Source organism: Actinia tenebrosa, unplaced genomic scaffold (assembly GCF_029948245.1).
Source record: "Actinia tenebrosa isolate PJP-AT-01 unplaced genomic scaffold, QUT_ActTen_1.0 PGA_scaffold0__85_contigs__length_37466705, whole genome shotgun sequence".
Classification (NCBI taxonomy): domain Eukaryota; kingdom Metazoa; phylum Cnidaria; class Anthozoa; order Actiniaria; family Actiniidae; genus Actinia; species Actinia tenebrosa.
Window position 1 is genome coordinate 15,097,927 of NW_028292569.1, and position 21,048 is coordinate 15,118,974.

A 21,048-nucleotide genomic window follows, 5' to 3' on the forward strand; every position below is an offset into this window, starting at 1 on the left:
ATTTTTACCGCACTCGTAACACTGTGCTGACGTGTCGTCTTCTATTTGCATTTTCTTACCACAACAACTATACTTATTTGGTTTAGTAGGTACAAACTTGGGTTTCAAGCACTTTACACAGAAATCATAAACAAACTCTTTACATTCTTCGCACTCCATATATAGACTAACATATTTGCGCTGTTGCCCCCAACCACACTTGGAGTGGGGATTGTCCGTAGGTGGATTTTTGACACGGGTCTTGCCCGTGTTGAGATTGCGCTGGAACCCCCATTCCCTATACTACTAAATTAAATTAAATTATAATGTACTAGACCTGTAATCCGAAATGATTAGCCAGCTGTCCGTCTGTCCTTGTTTGTATCTTAACTGTTTCCATCTGTTTGTGTGTCTGTCTTCCCTCTCTCTAAATAACTGTATGCTAAATCAATCAGCCACAGCCAGCTGTGAATGGGCTCTCCTTTTCATTGACAGCCTGTTGGGGTAGATCTAGGTGGGGAAGTCTTTGGAGGTTTTTCTGGACCCACTTCACTGCAGTCAGTCATCTAAGCCTGCATTCATAATGTATGGCAGAGGGGGGGGGGGGGGGGGGGGAGCAGGTGAAAATTTGAAATGTCCGTAATAATTCTTAACACCCCCCTTAGAGTCATGCAAAAAATACGATTCCCCCTATAAGCAAGGCTTGTAGCTTCTTCCAAAATTGTGCATCCCCCCATTTTTCTGATAAAAATGTTCCCATCCCCCCCTTTTTCCTACTAAAATTTTCCTGATCCCCCCTCAATTTCACCTGCATGCCCCCCACCCCCCTTCTGCCATGCATTATAGCCTAAATAGCAAATACACTGCACCCTCTGAATAGAAGATAGCTCATAGTACAAAAGCAGCAAGGTCCCTAGCTTAAGAAAAGCAGACCTCCTTTCACTCCCCTGCCCCTCCTTTTACAGGGGAACAGAGGAGCAAAAGGAATTCTGTTTTCTCAGGTTTAAGTTTTCCTTGAGAGTTGTTGCTTTGGGTCTGACCAAACCTCTCATTTCTACCCTTGATCTGCTGCTGACATTATTGTTCTAACTTCCTTTTATTGCTTCTATCGTATTCAATCACCTCTCCCATCCAGCTAAGGGTAAGAGACTCCAGTCTCAAGTAGAGACTGAATTCACATATTTTTCTTTTTAAAAATTTTCAGAATCATGGTTCGTTCATCATCTCATGTAATTCATGGTATGCTTCCAGTAAGCAGTATTTCTACCAGTCCTTACAGCCATGAAGAAGTTGTCCAATTTCTGTCAAGCGTGATTGGCCTGGAGGCTCAACTCAAGCCTATCAAAATATCTGCTGCTCCTGCAGAATTACTGAGAATAGATAAAGTAAGGTAGTCTCTGGGTAAATGAGGGGATTGATGGATGGATGGATGTGAAAGTAGGGAGAGATGGATGGATGGTAGGTGAGATGGATGGATGGTAGGTGAGATGGATGGAAGTGAGGAGGGATGGATGGATGGATGGGTGGGTGGATGGATGGATGGAGAGAGGGAGGGAGGGAGGGAGGGAGAAAGGGAGGGAGGGAGGGAGGGAGGGAGGGAGAAAGGGAGGGAGGGAGGGATGGATGGATGGATGGGAAAGTAAGGAGAGAGGGATGGATGGTAGGTGAGATGGATGGAAATGAGGAGGGAGGATGGATGGGAGGGCAGATGGATGGATGGCTTGGAGGGTAGATGGGTGGATGGATGGGTAGGATGGATGGTTGGGATGGATGGATGGGTAGGGAGAACTGGAAGGATAAATGAATGGCAGGGTAGATGGGGGATGGAGGGCTGGATATGGGTGGATGGATAAATAAATGGATTATTGGTAGATGACAGGACAGGCAATTCGTAATGAAATATAAGTGTATATCCATGAATAAAAATTGAATTGTCAATAACTTCATAGGTATTTCTCAAAGATGAATACAAAGTTGGCCTGCTTTATGTGAAAGAAGGCCAAACAACAGAAGAACAAATCTTCAATAATCAAGAGCACAGCCAAGCATTTGATGACTTCCTGGACTTACTTGGTGAACGAGTAAGATTAAAGGGTTTTAGCGAGTACCGTGGTGGCCTGGACATAAGTAATGACCTAACAGGCACCCACTCTGTGCACGCAAAGAACGGTAACAAACAGGTTATGTTCCATGTGTCCACACTGCTACCATTCGAGAAGAAAGACACCCAGAAAGTAAGTAGTGTCCATTTGAGATTTCATATTAAATGGGATTCCTGTGGTTTAGCTATACGTGTTCCTCGCCCCCTGAACTTGAATGGCTCGCGTTTCTTTTTGTGCTTTTTTTTTCGTGGTAAAAAAGGAAGACAAATATAAATACGCGCAAGATTCCATATGGTTTCTTGGTGCGCGCTATTAGCTCTCGTTCTCGACTAAAGAAACCGATAGAAATAAATCACGCATACTCTTACCTTTAGCTATGAAAGTCAACCCAGTAATCTAGTGTTACCATTTTTGTCTAGTCATAACTTTCCTTAAAGCACAAATCTGCATTATGCAAAGAAAAAAAAAAAAGGAAAAGGCTTAAATGCTGAGTGATGCGCACTAAAAAAAGTAAATTTAAAAGTAGTTTGTTTTACTTCGATAACGTGGAGAGTGGCTGCCCAAATCTTCTGAGGCAGGGGCTCATGTTTAATGCGCTCGAAGGTGCGCCCTTTACCCCCTCTTACTATCACTGCTCCTCTTTACGGATATTTAAAGCTAATTAAAGCTACACAGATGTGCCGGAGTTCAGATGCTTCATATTACTGGGGAATCTAGTCAGCTGGTTTATTCTCTTTCTGGCGTAAATACGTGTGCGCTGGAAGTCGCTGGATAAGTACGAACACTTGCAGAAACCCCGTATTTTCTGGACACGCACTCGTGGCGAAAACGCAAATCTTTCTTAATATCTGTGGACACCTTTATTTAACGGGCATACAGCTGATTGAGTGTCGAACTTTCTTCCGTTATATTTAGGTAAAATTAGCTTCTATTGAGTAGGCACCAGGCAAGGTCCCGAGGATGGTTGCTTAATACAGTCATACCCATGTACCCATTCATTCCTGTTTTTTTATTTCTTCTAGTTACAGAGAAAGAGACACATTGGTAATGATATAGCGTGTGTCGTGTTCTTAGAAGCTGCTCACACACAGTTCGACCCAGAATGCATCAAATCAAACTTCTTACACACGTTCGTCGTGGTCCAAGTTGACGTGTCAACCAATCCAAATAAATATACGGTAATCAGTCAAATAGAGGACTCTAGCTACGTCTTTTTTGATGATGACAATAGAACGCCGCTTGATTCTAATCACATTTTATATATATAGCGGTTTTCGTATGAGTGGGGAACATTCGGTACTAACTAACAGCACGTACGAGGTACGGCGTGCCTCAACATTGAAAGTGGCTTTTCTTAAGAATGGTTATCGTATGAGTGGGAAACATTCGGTGCTGACTTGCAGTACGTACACGGACGGCATGCCGTAACATTCAGCGTACACGGCACAACTTGCCGTAACATTGAAATGGCTTTTCTTAAGAATGGTTATCGTATGAGTGGGAAACATACGGCACTGACCTACAGCGCGTACACGGCACAACTTGCCGTAACATTGAAATGGCTTTTCTTAAGAATAGTTATCATATGAGTGGGAAACATACGGCACTGACTTACAGCGCGTACACGGCACAACTTGCCGTAACATTGAAATGGCTTTCCATTGTCTTTCATTAATTATTCCAATCATCACATAATGCGTAGTTACAGCTACACCGGTAAGATACGGTGCGGCTAAAGGACGGCTACAGATTGATCGTTTCCTACTTTAAACCCTCGAAGCTGTCATGTTTGAGTTTAGATGTTTCAGCGGTTGTCTCCGGAGATTTCTAGAAGCCTAGGTTTTCTTCGGGCTCTTCGTTTTCCTTCTCTTCACAAAACTTAACCCTTTGATTTCTAACTCAAACACGAGAAAAGGATGGTTAGCCATCTGGTCCACTCTTATGCAAAGACTTAAAATATCTTTTCATTTTACTGTAGTATAATACATTTTCATGTTTGCAATCAAATTCCGTCAATCAAAATTACATTTTGGGCTGTGGAAGATACATTGAAAGATATTTCCGTTCCCGCTTTTGCGTTGCAACGGAAATAACTGTTTTCTTCTCAGTAACAGTTTCACACAACTTTTACTCAATATATCTTTTCCTCAAGATTGCACGCTCATCCAAATTTAAGAAACTTATGACGGGCTACGATACCAGAACAGGAGCTTTATAAGGAGAGTTATCATACATTTTTATTAGATTTTTCGATAAGAAGTAATAAGATCGATTATTCTCCTCTTTAAATATAAAACTAGCTTCTCAATTTTACTGAATTTGCGCTTTTTTTATTTCTGTGGCCTGTCAGGATGATTGTATGCGCATGCAACCTTGAGAAAATGATCTATATAAGAAATAGAAATAGCGCTTGCGTGCTGTGTGCAGTTATAAAGCATGCGGGGATGGAAGAACACGAGAGAAGTGTTAGGAGAAGCACGACGCTTAGCAGAATGCTTCTCAACAATTCTAGAGCGTTCTGCCAATCCCCAATTGCACACAGCACAGCAAGCAATTTTCTTATTTCTTTTATAAAATACAAATTATAATGACTGTTATTTTGAATAGGAATGATGCAACTGAAAGCGCGCACGCATGCTGTGTGCTCTCATAAAGAACGTGCTCCCAACTTATAACAGTTACTTATAACAGTTATTTTATAAGGTTTTTAAATTTTTTTCTATTTTTTCCCTTAGGTATCAGTAGTGTCAAGAAAACAAGTTCCTTTTTATGGTCCTTCCCTTGCAGAGAAAAGTACATTTAAAAAAGTAAGGTCCCATTGGCGCGCATCATTTTGTCTGCCTGCTACTAATCTATCTGCATTAGAAAACATTGAACTAATATCTTCTTTCCATTCGAGGGTCCATGCAGAAATGAAAATAAATATTTAAAAAATAAAGTTATTTTTCTCAACGCTTCCAAATCATTCACGTGCAAACGCTTTTCTGCACACTAATTTTCTATCAAGGATTAGAAGCACAGACTGGTCATACTTTCTTTTCATGAGTTGAAAAATGGAAATTTTTTAAAGTTATGAATAATTAAGTCACACGCCCATTTCAGCCCTCCCAATTCATGCGCACGCAAATGTTATTTCACCTTTAGTAAGCACTGAACTCGTGCTATCTTTTCATACAAGGGTCCAGAGCTGAAAAAATGGTTATTGAACAAAGTTATCAACGGAGAAGTTGCTTGTCACAAAGCGCCCAATTTCGCTAAATTGCATGTAAGTACTCATCAAGATATGCTTTCTTCAAGCATCCAGTTTTGTCCGTGAAGTCAAGGATACCTGTCGTTTTTTCTTCCAGCAACGAACTCGGAATCAACTGATGGAAGACTTATTGGAGTCGATCGAGAAGAGTCCTGTAGACACAAGAGAAAAACGGGACCCGTTTCCGTTCAGGTAAAGCGATTTTCAATACCATTACCTTAATGTTACTAAAATGTTATTTTTTCGTGTTACAGTGATGCGCTTTGGAAAAGTTGATGGACTTTCCATAGATTTTGTATTTCTTTGAAATACTTATGGCATAGATGTGTCGCATGGTGAACATTAGGATGCCAAGAGTTTGCGCATTTTGATTGGATTAATATATAGTAATCTTGTGCGCTGTGATTGGTTTAAAGGATACCATCAGTCCCATACTATAACCGTATCTTAGGCTGTATTGCTTTTTTCTGATGTAATTGTTTTTCACGAGTACCTCGTCTTCAAGTCTGCACAAAAGATACATCTTTTGTCATGGTACTCATTTTTGAAGGCACCATCATTCAGTATTTTTTTTGAATCTGTTGTACAGGGATCATGGACGGCGAAGCCAGTCAAGTAGCAGGTGAGTGTAAATAAAATGTCAAATTAATAATGAATTGTTTAGGCTGTTGGCTACCGCTGTCATTGTTATTGTTAATGCTATTGTTGTTGTTAATGCTATTGTTATTGTTAATGCTATTGTTATTGTTAATGCTATTGTTATTGTTAATGCTATTGTTGTTGTTAATGATAATTGTGTTAGTGCTCACCGTGACGTTGGTAGATTTTGTTTAACAGTATTTCACTTGTCTATCTTAAATCAACCCTAAATATTTCAAACTGGTTAGAGCTGTGCTAGGGTCCTACATGGATTGTATTGTGGTTGCCAGAGGCACCCTCACATGCTTTCAGTTCAACCCCTTTGAGCTGCACCACTTTTGTACTTGCGGTGGTGATTATAAATTAGTATATGGCGATAACAAGTTTTTTTATCTGTCACACTGATGAGTGTGAGATCAACACCTTATTTAAAAAAGGATTGTAATATATAATACATATAATTTGCAGGTTTTCTGTTTCTTGTCAAGAGAGCTTGCAAGAGACGTTTGAATCAACAGATCAGATGGTCAAGGACTTCAGCTCACTCTTAGGAGAAAAAAGCCAAGTGGCTGATGTTCGCTTCATAGTTGGTAAGCAAGACAACTCGCATTTCTTGGTAGATTTTGTACAACTGGTATATACATGACCCTGGCATCGCATCTTCAGATGAACAAAGTGAAGATTGGACTCACTTGGCTTGCAGCACACTAGCTAATGAACTATGATCAAAGGTCATCTTACTTTGCGCATTTCCAATAAGGGTTCACTCTTTGCATTTAAAATCCTTAGAATGTTATTTTATTGTTAACCCTTCACAGGAAAATCCGAGAAAAAGGCATTTCTTGGAGTCAAAGCAATAATGGCAGCACGAAGCAGGTGAAACTAACTAAGAACTTGTTTTTTGACACACTTTCGCTCGATTACTATCGCCTTTTTTCTAGCTGAACAAAGCTTTTTTTCTTTTGTATTGTTTTGATGTAATCTCATTTATTTATGCATCATTTTACTCAATGTTTGTTGAATGTCTTCAGTGTCTTTCGTAAGCTCCTAGTTGAGGATCAAGCTTCTGATGACTGTCAGAAAAAGATAAGCTCAAATGGCACCACATCACCAACCTCTCCTCGCAATGTTGTCTCGTCATGGAACATCACCAGTTCTAAACTGCCTGGAAGCTCAAGAAGTAAAAAATTCAATTTAAACAAGCACCGCTCGTCAAGTACAGGTGAAGATGATGTTGTCCTTGCTGCATTTTCTGATCTGGAACCGCGGAACCAGAAAAACGGAAAACAAGAAAACAATGCTCAACAGGAGGTGGGTGTTTCTTTGTTTGTATGTTGTTTGCATATTTTGATCAGCCCAGTGGTTGTACGTAGGATATCAATAAAATTGTTTGAAAGTGTTAAGAAAAATTTTATCCTAACTCTGCATGGACTCGTCATCATCCCATAGGAAAAATAAAGAAATATATGGTAGTAGCCTTCCAGTAATTAATTCTAGTCAATATGAAGCACCCTATTTGGGGACATTTCCATTAGATTAGCTAGGTTGTATCACTTTCCCCAGTTTTAGAATATTTTCTGACAATCTTATTTTACACCACATCAGTACATCATTGACGAGTTTGAGCCAGATGTATTTGAAGCATTGTTAAGATATCTTCACACTGGATCTTGCCATATTACATCAAGGATCCTTCCTGGACTGTTGTGTGCTGCTCAGTGCTATGAAATACCTGAAGTAAAGCAAGTCTGTGTAGACAGTATCGAGGAATGTCTTGATGCATCAATGGTAAGGAATCAAGTTGAACTTGCTTGAATTTTTATCTGCTCTTTCTTGGTATTCCAAGACATGCACCTGAACCATGAAGACAAAACAATTGCCAAGGGTAATGAATTTGGAGCTAACACAAAAACCCTACTCAGAATACAATAAAGCTTGCTACATCAAGAAGACCCCTTTTATCATGTAACAACCATGTTGTGTCATTGTGAACCAAGCTCAAGGGGTCATACAGAAATCAATAGCACATATTATGCAGAATTGTCATCATGATGAAGCAGGTTTTGGTTCCATAGGCATGTGCCATTAAAAACGTTGTGTGTTACAATACACATTTCAACAGGGAAACGCATTGAACTGTAACATAGATAATCTAGATATCAACATCATTAATTTTGTTTTCAATTCTGTTTATAGTTTTACACAATGCTGCAGTCAATAGATCAGTACACAAGTTACCCTGAGGTGCAACAAATGATAAGAGACAAGGTACAAACAAAATAATAACAAAATACAAAAGATTTACTTCCTTATTTTATATACTTATACTTTAGACTTGCATAATAGTAGAATGGGTTCGCACCTTTATTTATCTCTTTTCTCACAACAGCCTTTTCTGCTTGCATCCTTTCCCAAGGGCTGCTATGCACAGGGGAATCTTTTTGCCAGCCACTCATTTTACAAATTCTCCATTTAAAAAAAATTATTTTTCCTTCTTTCTAGATTGCTGTGTTCTTAACAGAGGTAGAAATCAAGGAATTAGACATTAGTGCAGTTAGTCTTTTATCAGACAAGAGCTTTAACGTAGTACTCTCAAAACTAAACAAGGTAGGACAGTTGTTGATGCACTCTGTATTTTAACTTTGGGACTTCTAGAACCTTTCTTGGGGATACATATGGGTCTAGTCCACTCCTCCCCCCTATGGGAGGGTATGGGTCTAAGGGGAAGGGGGGTGGGCATAGTCTGTAACTTTTCCTGCAGGTAATGGGAAGAGATAAGCATTCTTTCCATTGGAGGGGACGTGGGGAAAGTGGGGTCCTTCAATCTTTTTTCCATTGGGCGAGGGGAGGGGGGCTAATGCTTCTGGAACTAAAATTTTGGTAATAATTTATTCACTTTTTCATAGGTGAATGAAGTTTCCAAATTTAAAGCGATTGTGGAATGGTCTAAAATATGGAGTAGTAAAATGGGTGAGTTTAAACATTATGGGCAGTTATCATGTGACAATAGATATTATTGATACAATAAATAGATACAAATACAGTTCCTGAAAATATCCATACCCCACCCATGTAGGAAATTTGAAATTCTGGAGGGGAGGGGGTCAGAGAAAGAACAAAATTACAGAGTTTGTATGGAACATAATTGGAAGTCCTGGGGGTATGGGGTTCCTTTTACAATTCCCTCCGACTGTGTTGGGGGTATATGGATATTTTCTGGAAATACACATTTATGATATGATTACTTGTTCAAACAGCTAGCTAGCCACAATTCAATCTTTTCACAATAGTCTGATTACAAAGTGCTTAAAAATGCAATGTCTTTTCATGCAGACAATAGTATGGATGAGATGGCAAAGCAATTAATCTCACAGTTCGTCAATTTAAGTAACATGACACCTACAGATCTTTTAGAGGTAAGAAGTGTGATGTTTTGGCCATCAGCGAAGAAACCGAAAGAGAATGACTGTGATTTTTTTCTGAAAAAGAATGTCATCCCTACCCTAAGCGGGCAAGAGTACCCCCCCCTTCCCCCGGGTGTCCATGCTCATACTCGCTATGTGAAAGTAGCCTGAATAGCAGCCCAGTGGGTTGGGGTGGTGGAGATCCATTTATCTTGCCCCTCCCCCTCTACCCCACCATATAAATTGCAAACAATAAATAAATAATTCACTTAATTGTTCATTGTGTTTGAAATACTTAGGTTGTGCAGCCAAGTGGCCTGGTACCCAATGAGAAACTCATGGTTGTCATGGCAACTAAGGCAGATCCCAGTCTGAGCTCAACGTGTTGATAATCACCTAACAGAAAAATATTCAGAGATATTCTTATTAAGATTTTTATTAAAGAAAAAAAATAGTTGTTTCAATAAGCCTTGTTGGGCATATGGTATCTAATTTAGTGTTCTAGTCACAAGAAGAACTGAAGCATTTATTTCTACTTCTATAAGTAGGGTGGTATAGGATTATTTTTCATAATTTTGACTGTTTTTATTTTCTCAAAACTTGAAATGGCCATTTCCTGAGGCATGATTTCACCATTTGAAAGGTGATTTATATGCCCCCAGGGAACCCCCCCCCCCAGGCCTTTCATCACCCTAGCCTGTAAATATTACGTCTTTCACAGCTTATCTACATGTCAGCTTATTGAAAAAAAAGAACAAATAAAATTCTTATATCTTTAGAATACATAATCTCAGAGAAAGTTAATTTATTCATATATTTTTTACATGTTTATGAAAAAAATCAAATACGCCCGGTATTGTCACATCAATTGTACTACAGGTAAAAAATATTAATTTGTTTGAGGGAAGAGATAACTTATTAGGATATATTATATTAATAGTGAAATTTATTATTCAAGATAGTAGATAGTATTGTCATTTTATACATACTACAGGTGAATAAGAATAATCTCAATGTTTTAAGAAAGAAATATCTTATTAGGACATATCATAGTGAAATTATTATTATTATTAATTCCAAGATACGGTATTGATGGTATTGATAGCTATAAAATTTACTACCATTATCGTTGAAGTGGGACCCACAAAGTTCAATGCGTTGTTTGCTGACTGGCATTTTAATGACTGTCAATCAAAGAATAGCCTGCCACCTGGCCTTTTCTTTTGAAGTCTGTGCTATTTACGAAGAAAGTTCCAGATGTGACGCACACAGGCTATCAAAGAACTACAATAGAAAAGCAATATTTTGAGGGAAATTTTGGACTGAATTAAAGATTTTAGAGAATTAGATTATTTCAGTTCTTTGATTGATGGTCGTTGAAACGCTAGTCGGCAAATAAGACTTTGAACTTTGTGGGTTGCACTTTAACGATAATGGTAGTAAAGCCTGGTGTATATATATGTCAAATTGTGCATCTTTATTAAGGCACTTAATATTAAATGTTTGTTATAACTTAATTTTGACTTTTGAAGTTCATAATTATTATAGCAGTTGAATAAAATAATATCCTAAATGTTTTTTAAAAAGGAAAAATATCTAGAATATATTAGAATCGCATTGGAGTGCTAAAATTTATTATTATTGTTATGATGTTGCTTAGTAAAAGGTATTGCTTATAAATTAGACTGGATAATATTATTATACGTGAGCAACATTCTTAAATTCTTAAATAAAATTTATATTTGAAAGTTTTCGAAAATATTAATAGTGAAATGTCCCTTTTGAGTCTGTACTCTCTTAATATAATTGAATGATATTATATTTTGCCCATGGAGACAATTGTTATAATCTATTTTTCACTATTTTAAATCTATAGTGTAATTCTTATCATTCCCTTTAGTGTTATTTCTTTCTGTGCTAGTAATGATTAGGAAAAAAATTTTATTATCAAAGGAATAACATTGGCCTGAAATGGGAAAAGATGTCCTGGCAAGTGAAATGAAAAATCAATATGCACAAGCGAAAGGGGAAAAAAAATTCCATTGATGTATATGTCATGCCCATTCTAACTTTGTTATTTTCCATCCTCTATATGTTATCAACAGTGAGGACTTAAAATAAAGGTTGATCAGTCGCTAGCCATAATCACGGGCCAAATTAATTTTACATCTAGCATACCTCATTTCTGGCTAAAAGTTACTGGTCAAAATGAGTGGTAATACAAAGATTTGACTGGACGAGTCCCATTTCTGGCCAGACCTTGTCTGATGTCCAGCCATTACTTTAGGCCTGCAGTACATTTTCTAGCTGCTTTTGACTTCTATTGACTTTATCGATAGAAATCTTAAGCTATGGAAGTCCAGACTGTCGTTTACAGCACTGTGAAGGAGGGACCTTCCAGTCATACTCAAAAGAGTTACGGATTTCCTCTTCCTCCTCACATAGCTTGCCAGTTTTTTGTAAACTCTCATATTTACTATACATATCCTGAATACTCTGTTTGTGGCTCACAATGTGGAGATTGTTACAACCACGTGAACGGTACTCTGTGTCAAAGCGTGTGTCATGAAGGCGATGCACTTTTAGTGGTGCCAGCCATGTACCTACGCAAAAGAAATGAACTAATGAATTATAGATGATTATCAAATTAATAAACAACGATGGTGGTGTTTGGGACCGGAAAGTCATATCCTGGTACTTCAGCCAATCCCCTGTGTCTGTGTCTCTGTACAGAGACACTGTTGGCACCGTTAAGAAGGACTGTTGCAGAAGAAGAATCTGATAGGATTGGGAAAAGAAAGACCAACTCACAATTTTTTGCAATGTCAACTCTTTTACCTCCAAATGTCTAGTGGGTAAACATGATGTTTATAAACATTACCACCCTGATGTTAATGTGGCAACAATCTTAACAATTGCCTAAACAGTCTTACAATGCACTGCAATGCCAACTCTATACAGTTTTTCCATCAACTTTTGGAATAGGTATTACAGTATTCGGGAACCACGCCATCTGGTGTTCAGTTCCAACAGTCCCCCTTTGCAACCCCCCACACTCACACACACACAAAACATAATTTGCCCTGATGCATTTCTTACCTACAGAGACATCTTCACTATTGTATAACTGGAAAAACTCCCAGTTCTTGCTAATGAAATTAATTAATTTACTAGACAATATATAGCCGCCACCATTAGCGTAAGGTAGATAGTGGTCACATAACACCCATTTCTTCTCTGCCCATTGACCTCTACGCTTGACGTTAGCATTTCCTCTAAAAAATCCCCAATAAAGTGGATCCTTTGCCTCTTCAGTCTGTCCTTCCAGTTCTGAGAGTACAGCATCTAACCTCACAAAAGAGTCATCATCTGCCTTGAGCACATATGAACAATCTATATGTTGATCAATCCATCTGAAACCTTGTAAGACTTTATTTGTCAGTTCATGATAGCCATCTTTCATGTCTGGAATGATTACTAAATCTTCATAATTGTCGTTTTCTGCTTCAAGCATACCACGTTCTGATCTTGTGAGAGACTTTCCTCCAATGATGAATTTTGCCATGTACTGTCCTGAATTGTCCAGTTTAAGCCACGTATTTCGGATAGCATCTCTTCGTTCTGTCCCTTTGGGTGAAGTAAGTATCATAATGAATAGAAAACTGCTCGTTTTAGGTGGTTTTGTATTATCAGTTTGGTCTTTTTGCGGTTCAAGTTCCTTGAGTTTTGATTCAAACGTCCCTTTGTCAACTGCCTTCTCATCCCGTTGAAATTTCTTGATCTTGTAACGATCTAAATCAGGATCTCCAGTAAGAATAATCACGAGGAATACGACTATTACAAATAAAGCAAACAGAGCTCTCAAGGGTTTAAATAAAGCATATTTCAAAATCAGCCTCCTGCAAGAAACCATGTTTAATTTTTAAACGACGGGCAAAGGGCCTGGGATTTATAAACACAGCAACGTGTTATCAATAATTGAACATTTTCGTATCTTACTGTAAATGAAATTTAAAAAAACAAACATATTAACTACTTTACGGGGTATCAGGGCTCCGTGCTTGACTTTTAAAATCAAATGTAATCATCATAATTTGGAAAAATAAAGAAAGAATTATGTTGCTTGGGCACCCTGTGGAAATGTTTAGAGTTTTGGATTACCTGTGGTTTTTGTTCTTGCCTGGAAATTTAAAGCTGTTTTTTCGTTATTTTAAAATAGCTTTTTATTTGCTTTATATTTATGGTTTAGAACTATGGACCTTGTCGACTACGAGTGTCAGCTTTTGTACAAGCAAGATCTAAAGACGTGGTTTGAAGACAACGATCGAACGAAGAAATTTCCAGAAGAAAATTTGGAGTTTGTGAAAATGGTCCAGCAAAAGTACAAATTCAAGTACGATGAGAATGAAGAATACGATTACAGAGAGAAGTTTAATTTAAATGGCCGTTTTGGACATTTGTTTTTCTCGGAGCCTGACCAGGTTCTGTTTAGCTTTACTGAGTTGGATGGTACGGTTACCCTGTATGAGCGAAGTGTTGAATTTGACAGCAGCGACTCAGTGAACAGCCCCGTCGACTACCAGAAGATATACCTTCAAAACTTGATCAAGGGAAGTAATTATGGAGGAAAAATACTAGCATATTCAAGTGAAGGTCATATTTTTATGATCGACTTGGACACAAGGATTGGAAAACTGGTGGCGATATGGCCTATTGATCCAAAAATTGCACAGGGGGGCTGCTATGGGCTGATGGAGTATAATCCTTACATCAATGCCTCTGTGAACGGAGATTTTTCATTAGTGGCAGCAACAGGTCCCTCAGAGGAAGAAGAAGCAATCCAAATCAGAATCTTCAACTTGAATACCAAGGAGTGCAGCGTGAAGACCCCTAAGTTGAGTGCTGGTTACCGTGATAGTAATTCAGTGATAGAAATTTATATGCTGGCATTCAATCCATATCACTCTGACCTATTATATTTGTCACTTTGTGTCAGAAAATCACAATATCATTCAAGCAAACGAGTGACTGATGGTAACAGTTCTGATGAAGTTGATGATGATGATGGAAATGATGATGACGATGATGATGTAGATAATGATCAGCATTTGGCTTTGGTGTTATTTGAAGTAAGCACTGGAAATGTCTTAGCAGATTTATTTGACGTATCATTGATCCCTTCCCATTTCTTTTATGACACAGTAGAAAGTGTAACATTTTTAAAACAAGGGAGTTTATTAGTGACATATAAAGAATTACCTTCATCCAGCAAGAACATCTTGTTTTTAGATGCTTTTTCTTTAGAAATAATAGGGAGTGTAAATATCACAGGTAATGATGCTGTCGTAGGGAGCCACTTATTGTTATCTTCATGCAATTCGCAGTTTGCCATTTTCAAATGTCAGAATCTCAGTTCTTCTAATGAGCTGAAGTATGACGTCGAAGTCTATAAGGTTCCTGATAATGACTTTTCCCTTAAGAATTTCTGCCGAAAGGTAATACTTGACAAAGTTGATATCAACTATGTTGAAAACTTGAATCTTCCAAGTGTACTAAAAAAATACTTGAAATTGTGAACAGTGGAAAACTGTGGGAATGGAAATGGAACAAAAACATATTTACTATGTAATGAGATGTAAAGCAAACAAAATAACTGTAAATAGGAAAAGGATATTATTTTCAATCCACTCTGGTTTGTGAATTTAGATAAAATATTAAAATGAAATTTATTCTGAAGTTGAAGTGTAAGGATAAGAAAAATTATAGATTAAATGACAGTTCCTCTGTTTGTATATAGTAGTAGTGCACTCACCTCTCTCCTCTGGGGTCTTAGGTTTGAATCTTGAACTCAGCATCACATGTACAAGTGAGTAGAGTTTGTCGTGGGTAGGTCTCTCCCTTAATTTAGGGGATTTTCACCAGATTTTGCCCCTCTTAAACCTAAAACCTAACCTTGAACTAGCCATGCCTTGAATTTGATCAGCTAAAAGTTTGTTGTTCAGGGTTCAATAAAATTTGCAGGTCAGAAGGTGAGAACCAAAGTGGTGCGAAAAATGCACACCCTCCTTCCACCTCCCATTGCAGTGTAACCCTAGTTTAAAGGTAAAGATAAAATACAGCAGATATCCTATGTTGACTATTAACAAGGCTGGTTTAAGTTAAAATCATAATTTGCCACCCTCCATATTTACCCCAACCCGCGCCCCACGTACAACTAATGACCACTCCCAAATTTTTCTTGATGATGTATTTTTGGATTGTGGGTTACCTGTGTTTTATTTACACTGATACCTAGTCTCCATGCTACACGTGGTGCAACTAAATCCACCATGGCTGACATTTAGTTCGTTGTAGACTGTGTTTTTTTTTTTTTTGAGCTAGAATCGAAGGTATAAAACTCATTTCACTTGAATTTAGTCGATTTAAATTGCAAGATGTATCGACTTCCTCCACCGAACTGGAATACGCCTCCAAATCATATAAACGGAGAATTTTTAATGCCGAACGTGGCAGTACCACCACGAGGTCCTTTTGCACCGTTCATGCCAGGGTTTAATCATCATCATACATGGAATCAAGCAGTTGTACCAAGGGCTCCATTTTATAGAGGTTCTACCTTTAATAACAACCAACAGTTTCATCAAAGGCCGCAACAGCAGCAAAGAAACAACGTAAGCAACATCTTATCTCTACATTATTGTAACTATTTTGGTCATTCATCTGATTCAATTTGATGTTTATAATATAATTATACAGCTTCTCATTAATCCCATATAGGTAACTGTCCAATTATTTTCTTAATTGGACAGCATGGAGTCCTATTACATATACTAATCCTAACGCTTCGACTTTCTTAGGTTGAACATAATGATAAAAGAGGTAGAGACGAAGAGAAGTCAGCTCAGGAGTATTCTTGTGATGTTTGTGAAAGAGTTTTTAATACAAAACAGATACTTGATGCTCATCTTGCTACACACGTGGAGGTGAGGTTATAGTGTGTTGATGGTGATGATGATGATGACAGAATGATGATGATATTTTAGTATGTATATGATATTTGAGAGCACAATAATCCAGGGCTGAAAATAACAGCTGCTCAAGCACCAGATATGATGATGACTCGGGCTGGCCTTATCAGACTGATTCATTAGAGTATATGTAGGGAAGAGGGGGGACACATGTGCCACCATCCCCCCCCCCCCCCCCCCATTCCTGGGTTTTTGCCATGCCCCTGGAATAATTAACATGGGACCAGTCAAGAGGACTGAACTGAAATTTTTTGGCTGAAGTACTGCCTAACGTTTCTTAGTTCAACACTGTGGTCTAAAGGTTCAGTTCACTAGTTTGAGCCTGCATACACCATATCATGTGAATTGAGTTCGTTTGGTGTGTTTTTCTCTCCTATACTACAAGGGTTTTTTCCAGTTTCTCCAGTTTCCTCCCTCCATAAAAATCAACATAGGAGTTGAGTATTGTGTCCATAGAATAGTGTTTGTGCATGGGAGTGAAAAGTGTCCCCAATTAGTGCAAAAGTGCTAGTACAACTAAGATTTTTTGATAATGAAGTTAAAATTTATGTTGCAAGGACCACAGACCACCCTAAAAAGTGGGGAGGGGCTAAGATTGGGAAATACAATGAGAGACTATAGTATGGGAAAAGGTAAAGGCCATCTCCACATTCCCTGTGTTGATGTCAGCCAATAATATTTTATGTCAGCCAATCTTCAGAATTTTGTACATATATGAATATGTTTATTTTTGCTAACATTTATTATTTAGTTCTAATGCTCTACATCATGATTACATTGCTGTAAGCACACACCTCACAACTTTTGTAATAATTTCTCTAGTGTGAACAAGAAGGATGTACATTCAAGGCATCTAGAAAGGTCCTTAAACTTCATTTTATTCAGGTAAAAAGTTTGGGCATTATTCACACACCAGTACACATATAAAACAAGTCATGTCTTTTCCTTGAGAAACAAGATGCATTGTGGTCTTCGTTGGGTACAAACTACACCATATAAGGCATGATGAGCAAATTATGTTCGTACTCAAGCTAGACCACAATGCACCTTGTTTCTCAAACTCATAAAGGCCTACCTATTAATTAGTGTCAATAAAGTGGTATGATTGCATCTCAAGAATCTTACTACCAGCATAAGTTCAGTGAAGGGCAAAACTACGACCCATGCTCCGCTACTTATCATTTCTATTGAATACTTACTATTCAGTTGGTAAAAAAATTATGTGTGAGTGCAGAAATGATGTCTATTGAGAACAACCTAAGGATATCCTTTTTGTGCACTCTCCTTTAGGGTCTTAGGTTCAGATTTTCAGACTCAGCAAGGGGGTAGCCAAGGGGGGCCAGGGCCCTCCTTTTTGTGGCAACAAAATGGTGGCTTTTTAGATTTTAATTGGTAAAAGGTAAAATGCAATGGCCATTTATATATTTTTTTATTTTTGTAAAAAGAAAATGTAAAACGTAAGGCCAGTTCCCTTTTTTAGGTTTGGCATTTCAGGGGCTCAAACAAAGTGACAGATTTTGATACCAGTAGGTCTCCCTTGATTCAAGGTTTTTTCTCCAGGTTTTCTAGTTTTCCTCCCGCTATATGAAGCTAAACACTCTAATTCTAATTCCATCCGTGAGTTGCCTGTGCCCTGCATGACTTTGATCAGCTGAAAGGCAGTTTTGCAATGGATAAGCTGCTTCTAATCAGATATCAGTGTTAATATTATTCAAATATTTTTTAGAACCATGCTGAAGGAAGAATGAGGATTGTCTTGGAAACGCCTGAGCAAATAGAAAAATGGAAAGAAGAAAGAAGGAAGTATGTATTTATGTGCCTATTTCCTGATTTCCTCCAGCTCTAAAACATGAAAATGGACTCCTTCTGGTAATGTAACCTTTCATACAAGGGTTTTCAAGATCATTGACTTTGTTTCTTCCGTAGAAAATATCCAACAGTCGCGAATGTTGAAAAGAAGCTGGCTGAGGAAAAAGAGAAAAGGGATAACGGACAAGTGGCACAAAACAGGACATATAGGTTTGTGTATCGTTAATTTGTATACTGGGTCTATTATTTTGTGAAGGGGTCATCCCAGAAACAAATCTTTGCCTTGTCGGTCATTTTGACAAGTAAAGTTTAGCTAGAAATAAGGTATAAGCTTAAACTTATTTGGCCTGTGATCATGACAGGCGACTGATTGGCCATTTCTTTAAGCCCTGGTATATGCATTGGTATTTAATAGTATTAATTTGCAATATTATTATTTTTAATCACAATAGATACAGAGGAAAGAACCAGAGATTTCACACCAACCAGAAAAGAGGCCCAAATCAACAAAGAAACCATAGAAAACTTTGTAATGAAAATGAAAAAGTGCATCATGAGAATCATGAACAGAATGGTCAAAACACCCTTCAAACAAGAGCGGAAAATAAAATATCTGATAATAAATGCCAGGCGCAGGATGGTGACCCTCTGTCGTTAGTACTGCTTAGTGAGTCGAATGGACATAGTAAGTCTTCAATCCTATTGTTAACTTTTTTACTTTCATGTGTGTGTCCATTTTTTTAAATCATTTTTATTCAACTTACAATATTAATAATAATTGCAAATAAAGTAAATTCTCCATTTATTAATGCATAATATTCCTTATGTTATTTCTTAGGTGAGTGTGAGATCATCAATGCTGTACAAACATCAGAAGTACAAAAACCAGATTCTACCCCTGACCCCACCCAGGACAGTTCCTCTGCACTTATGTCTTTATGTGCATCATATGGAGACATGTCAAGTGATGAGGAAAGCACACCTAATGGTGAGCATTTTATTCAAGCAAGTTATATTTTTTCCAATTAGTAGCTGGTCTGTGGTACACACATTTCCTTGTCAGTTCAGCAGCACCCTGTTTTAGGGGGTATTCTAAGCTTATGGATTAAGAATAGAAGCAAATGCTTGACATAAGGCTGCATTCATAATGTATGGCAGAGGGGGACAGGTAAAATTGAGGGGGGATCGGAAAAATTTTGGAAGGAAAAAGGTGTTGAGTTATTATTCTAGACATTTCAAATTTTCACCTGCCCCTCCCCCCCCCCCCCCCCCCCCCCCCCCAACCCCTGCCATACATTATGAAGGCAGCCTAATGGGGTATATTTTTTTTACCTATCATGTAGCATTGTGTATTTTCCTATAAATGCCTGGTCAGAATAAATTCTAGTTGCAACTCACCTTTCTTGACAACAATTATTTCATCAGAAATTAACAACAATAATGGCAAAGAAGATAAGCCATCTGGTAAGGAAACTGTAAAAGAAAATATAGTGACAAAGCCTTCGAATTCAAGTCCTAGAAGAAGAAAAAGAACCAGAGAACAAGGACCTCGTAGGGTAATTACAAAGATTTTTAATTTTGTTATAAAGTTTTGACATCCCTATGGTGGAGCTCCCTTGAATAAAGTAATACCTTATGCACGATAATGGTGATTGTGATGTTAGAGATGATGGTGGTAAAGGGGTGGATCTAGGGGAGAGATGCAGGAGGTGTGCACCCCCACCTCTTGTGGTTATAATAAGAGAGGATGATGATGGTAATGATACATGTAGATGATGATGATCAAAGTATAATGAATGCTATTGATTAAATCCCTTCCTTTCTATTATTACAGAACATGAAAAAGCAAGCAAAAAGAAAACCTACCCTGTTAGAAAAGGTAAGGTATATTTACAATTCACATTCTCTCCAGTTAATTCTACATTGGTTAAACGATTTTCATGGGTTTTACCCAAGAGTAGGTCCAGCATCTTTTGAGTAGTCTAGATACAGAACTCATGCAACCTGAGATCAAAAGAGGATCTAAATACTGAAAGAATAAAATTACCTGTACTTACCTTAAAGGAGACAAAACAAGGACCACAGAGCTGCCTAAAAAGTGGGGTAGGGGCTAAGATTAGAAAATATAGTATATTAGTATGCTTAACACTAAGAGCAGGGGGGATTGTTGGAAAGTTGGTGGATATTAGGGAAGGCACAGCTTTTAGTGGAGTGGGGAGGGTTTCACTTGGTTTCATTAGGTCGAAAGAGAAACAGCTTTCCGTCAAAATAAAAACTTAGACTGTCTACAAAAACCCAATTCTTTACTGATGACCCTCCCCTCCCCCAATAAAAACGTACCTTAGCAAAAAGTGAAAAGGCTAAACTAACCCCCCAGCCCCACCCAGCTCTTCCCTCTTCGTGATCCCTGCAACAGGGGTCATGAAAACCTGGGACTCTCCCCTGAAACCACCGTATTCATCACTGGTATATCGTTTTCTTTTTTCTACAGTTACTGGCTCCAGAAATTCGACACGAGAGTAATGTTATTCTGCAGTGTATTCGATACATCGTAAAAAATAATTTCTTCGATGCTATTCCCCAAGAAAACGATATGCACTTGAAACTTAATTGACGAAGATGGTTTTACAACGAGAGATCATCCGGTTGAATCGGCTTGCGTAGGTGAAATCACTTGAGCGAATCAAGGACATCAAAAATTTCTTGATATATATAAATTTATTCATTTATATTGTATATAATTGATATTTAAGTAAAATAGAATATCGAAAACAAAGCATTTGTATTTTTAAATTATTCTTTTTTTGGCGATTCTTAAGGTTACCCTACCCTGCTCG

General features: G+C 37.9%; 3 protein-coding genes across 4 annotated transcripts in view; 2 read left to right on the plus strand and 1 right to left on the minus strand.

The window, feature by feature from the left end:
* LOC116295318 (uncharacterized) overlaps nucleotides 1-10,891 on the plus strand; it is a 29,894-nt gene extending 19,003 nt beyond the window's left edge. The window contains exons 2-17 of the mRNA XM_031703102.2: nucleotides 1,184-1,364; nucleotides 1,929-2,213; nucleotides 3,104-3,259; nucleotides 4,817-4,888; nucleotides 5,260-5,346; nucleotides 5,429-5,523; nucleotides 5,921-5,953; nucleotides 6,439-6,560; nucleotides 6,789-6,846; nucleotides 7,002-7,281; nucleotides 7,576-7,758; nucleotides 8,167-8,238; nucleotides 8,473-8,577; nucleotides 8,877-8,940; nucleotides 9,304-9,386; nucleotides 9,674-10,891. Of these exons, the coding sequence (XP_031558962.1) occupies nucleotides 1,184-1,364; nucleotides 1,929-2,213; nucleotides 3,104-3,259; nucleotides 4,817-4,888; nucleotides 5,260-5,346; nucleotides 5,429-5,523; nucleotides 5,921-5,953; nucleotides 6,439-6,560; nucleotides 6,789-6,846; nucleotides 7,002-7,281; nucleotides 7,576-7,758; nucleotides 8,167-8,238; nucleotides 8,473-8,577; nucleotides 8,877-8,940; nucleotides 9,304-9,386; nucleotides 9,674-9,763 (1,966 nt within the window). The 3' untranslated portion in view covers nucleotides 9,764-10,891. The remainder of the gene's footprint in view (nucleotides 1-1,183; nucleotides 1,365-1,928; nucleotides 2,214-3,103; nucleotides 3,260-4,816; nucleotides 4,889-5,259; nucleotides 5,347-5,428; nucleotides 5,524-5,920; nucleotides 5,954-6,438; nucleotides 6,561-6,788; nucleotides 6,847-7,001; nucleotides 7,282-7,575; nucleotides 7,759-8,166; nucleotides 8,239-8,472; nucleotides 8,578-8,876; nucleotides 8,941-9,303; nucleotides 9,387-9,673) is intronic.
* A 104-nt stretch (nucleotides 10,892-10,995) lies between these two features.
* Nucleotides 10,996-13,287, minus strand: LOC116295325 (beta-1,3-galactosyltransferase 6-like). Its single transcript, XM_031703109.2, has 2 exons — nucleotides 12,474-13,287; nucleotides 10,996-11,977 (listed from the first exon to the last, which is right to left on the minus strand). Exons 1-2 carry the CDS (start codon nucleotides 13,285-13,287, stop codon nucleotides 11,724-11,726), a joined length of 1,068 nt encoding a protein of 355 aa, XP_031558969.1. The 3' UTR covers nucleotides 10,996-11,723.
* A 2,411-nt stretch (nucleotides 13,288-15,698) lies between these two features.
* LOC116295315 (nuclear FMR1 interacting protein 1-like) lies at nucleotides 15,699-20,987 on the plus strand. 2 transcript variants are annotated; one of them, XM_031703098.2, is made up of 10 exons: nucleotides 15,699-16,045; nucleotides 16,232-16,357; nucleotides 17,225-17,287; nucleotides 18,129-18,205; nucleotides 18,329-18,421; nucleotides 18,664-18,896; nucleotides 19,050-19,199; nucleotides 19,637-19,767; nucleotides 20,046-20,090; nucleotides 20,703-20,987. In XM_031703098.2, the coding sequence occupies exons 1-10, from the start codon at nucleotides 15,809-15,811 to the stop codon at nucleotides 20,823-20,825; spliced, it is 1,278 nt and encodes a 425-aa protein (XP_031558958.1). In that variant the 5' UTR covers nucleotides 15,699-15,808; the 3' UTR covers nucleotides 20,826-20,987. The 2 variants fall into 2 exon arrangements, with proteins under 2 accessions (XP_031558958.1, XP_031558959.1); XM_031703099.2 differs by having other exon boundaries at nucleotides 17,225-17,263.
* Nucleotides 20,988-21,048: the final 61 nt, after the last annotated feature.

What these genes read in the sequence shown, in the direction of transcription:
- LOC116295325 (XM_031703109.2), bottom strand. Translation starts at nt 13,287, where the DNA reads ATGGTTTCTTGCAGGAGGCTGATTTTGAAATATGCTTTATTTAAACCC. An exon ending in TAGTGAAGATGTCTCTGTAG is followed by an intron (nt 11,978 to 12,473) that starts GTAAGAAATGCA and finishes TCTTTTGCGTAG; the next exon opens with GTACATGGCTGGCACCACTA.
- LOC116295315 (XM_031703098.2), top strand. Translation starts at nt 15,809, where the DNA reads ATGTATCGACTTCCTCCACCGAACTGGAATACGCCTCCAAATCATATA. An exon ending in GCACAAAACAGGACATATAG is followed by an intron (nt 18,422 to 18,663) that starts GTTTGTGTATCG and finishes TAATCACAATAG; the next exon opens with ATACAGAGGAAAGAACCAGA. An exon ending in TAGTGAGTCGAATGGACATA is followed by an intron (nt 18,897 to 19,049) that starts GTAAGTCTTCAA and finishes GTTATTTCTTAG; the next exon opens with GTGAGTGTGAGATCATCAAT.